Source organism: Phytophthora parasitica (assembly GCF_000247585.1).
Source record: "Phytophthora parasitica INRA-310 unplaced genomic scaffold supercont2.77, whole genome shotgun sequence".
Taxonomy (NCBI): Eukaryota; Oomycota; class Peronosporomycetes; order Peronosporales; family Peronosporaceae; genus Phytophthora; species Phytophthora nicotianae.
Window position 1 is genome coordinate 247993 of NW_008649063.1, and position 2656 is coordinate 250648.

At 46.6% G+C, this 2656-nt stretch overlaps 1 protein-coding gene across 1 annotated transcript in view; it reads right to left on the reverse strand.

Annotated features, from left to right (window-relative positions):
- The window catches only part of PPTG_24255 (hypothetical protein), a gene marked incomplete at its 5' end in the record, with an annotated part of 2811 nt that extends 1961 nt beyond the window's left edge, over window positions 1-850 (reverse strand). The window contains one exon of the mRNA XM_008915983.1: window positions 1-850. Within this exon, the coding sequence (XP_008914231.1) occupies window positions 1-850 (850 nt within the window).
- Window positions 851-2656: the final 1806 nt, after the last annotated feature.

Genomic DNA, 2656 nt, shown 5'->3' on the forward strand with positions numbered 1-2656 from the left:
CCGTATTCATTGGTGCAGCTAGTGAAATCGATGACCCTGACGGCTCACTCAAAGCTTCAAGACGAAGTCGTTTTAGGACAGCTTGCTTTTTCAACATCAAATATTCAGCTGCGAGGGGGTCGTTTGGCGCCGCCTGCGCAGTAAATAAGGTCAGATCAAGCTGTTCCTGGGCAACTTTAATGTGCTTTTCGGCATTTTCTGCAGCGCGTTCTGCTGCTTTGACTTGGCGTGCATACAAAGCTTGATTCGCCCGGTCAAGTTTTGCTCGGGTTACGCCTTGTCTCGGCTCTTCAGATTCGCCTTGGACCCGAAGCGTTTCAGCAGGAGGAGATCGTTCGCTTGAATTAAGAGAGGCATTGGAAGAACTGTTCCGATCGCGCACGGATGCTGAGCGTTTGCTGCCTTGTCGCTTTTCATTGGAGGTGCGCCAAGCCCCCCATTTTTCAGAGTCGCGCAAAATGTGCCAACACTGTAGGAATTTGAATGAACCGTTCTTAGGAATGGACTCATACAATGCCACTGCATCACGTTCTTGGTCGGACGGGGATCGCCCGCTTTGGCAGACTCTGAGGTCCTTCTCATGACAGGCGACGAACTTTGAAACAGCTTGAGAAATCGTTTGGAATCGAGAATTGAGTGAGGGTACGGGGCGTTCGGCAACGGTCGACTTCAGGCGAGCGAGTTCTGTGTCAAAAGCCTCCTTAACCTTGTTGTAGAAGTCGTCGCCGGATTGATAGATGCCATTTATTGGGTTGCAGCTCACGGACAACCACGCTTCACACAACACCTTGTCCTCGACAGGCTTGTAGTTGACCCCTCGCGCCTTCGAAGGCGTTGCGCTACTCTGCATGCCGCTGTTTGGCGCTGCTATTCTGAAGGCCAAATTTGGCTTCCGATTTGGCATTAGAAGGCCTCTCGCTAAATTTGTCACCTGGATAGCGGGAGTGGTGGAGGCGTAAAAGCTATTTTTCGCAGCTAAATTTGGCTTTGGCAGCAGGATAGCAGCACTGGTGAAGATGCTCTTAGCTAATACATCCAGTGAAACAACTTGTGATCAAGTATACCGGTAGCTAGTTGATCATGTTAAGGCGGTTGGTTTAGTGGGATTCCAACAAAATATTTCAAATCTAGAAATTTATGGAAATATCTGACGATACACTAAGGTCTCTATTATGACCCTTTCGGAAGCCGATTTTCGATGAAATCGGCTTAGAATGGACGACCACGAAAATCATCTTGATACATATCACTGATTGCTACTAGTACGTAAAACCTTTGATTTTTGCAGCATTTGACTGTTTTTTCTGCTATCATCACATTGTATGAAGTTTCAAGTTAGACAGTATAATCAAGGGAATATACAACACGCAAGTCTACGGGCTCGGTGGAATCAAATCCTATCAAGCACGACAGGATATCATGATATACGAGCTCACATAGACAGATTGATCTGTAATATCATTGCAAAGTTTTTTCTATTTAGCAAATTAAAAGTCTCTTTATGACGTTAATCACAAAGTAACTTTCATTTTGCTGATATAACTAAAGTATCTTTTGTAAAAGTTGTATTAAAACACAGTTTACCGAGCTAAAAAAATAGTTAAACCATTCACCTTTCCCCGCCAAATTAATATGGTGGAATATCGCATATCAGTATCGTATCAAGACAAACTAACCACAAATCATAGTCTGTTACGCTACCTACTATATCCCGAAGCCTTGGTGATCCTCGTCGTAGGACCTCTGGCGCGGGAGATCCCAGCTGAATCGGCGGATACATTGTGTAGAGGTGTGCGGAGGTAGTACCGTTGGCGAAAACCAAAGCAACGCTAGTGAGATCAGCGCTAAATATGGCTCTAGGTTTTTTCGCAGTGGACTAACGACTTGTTGTACATTTGGAAGAATATTTGAGAGTTTGGAGATTAAGAAAGAAGAGCAAGAAGAAGAGATAATTTGCTAGCTGAAGTAGCTTAAGGGCCCACGACAGTATGCTGGGCACTTTATGCGAATAAATTTCGAATTGTACGTTTCGTTTATCGGCCTTATCGCACTCACTACTGCACACCAATTGTGACGTGCTCTGCTAGATTAGGGCATATATTCTCCTATCCTTTGGGGTCCAGCTATGTGTTTTTGTAACGGGGTAACACGGTGTTGGAAACAACCCTAAGTCAGTGGGTTGTGTAGTGTCCTTGGATAAGGAGCTAAGGTTAAGTAACTCTTTGAGTCGAACGTCTTCTTCTTCCTCTGAAGCTACGCTACGGTAGCCCCACTACACTTGATAGCACTCGAAGTCAGCCCCGCACCTTATTCGGTTAACTGTAGCCTCAATGAGGATGGAACACCTAGTGTTCTCGAACTTGCCCCCGGCGCAGCAGGACGCGCTTAAAAAGTTTATGTCCCTGCTTGGCCTGGTGGACATCGCTCACCTTGCGTCTCGCAAGGTCCAGAGACGGTTATCGCCAGACTGGGATCGTTCTCCTGCTATGAGAACGCGCTCTTAGAGCATGTCCAGGTAAGGATGAGCGCTGCGATGGCGGCAGCATCGTCGACGCGCGAAGGGTCTGTGAGACCGAAACCAGTCTTGGTGAGTGCAAAAACCTTCGAAGGGAAGGGCGGAGAGAACCTCCTTCCCTGGACCCGTAAGGTCAAGATG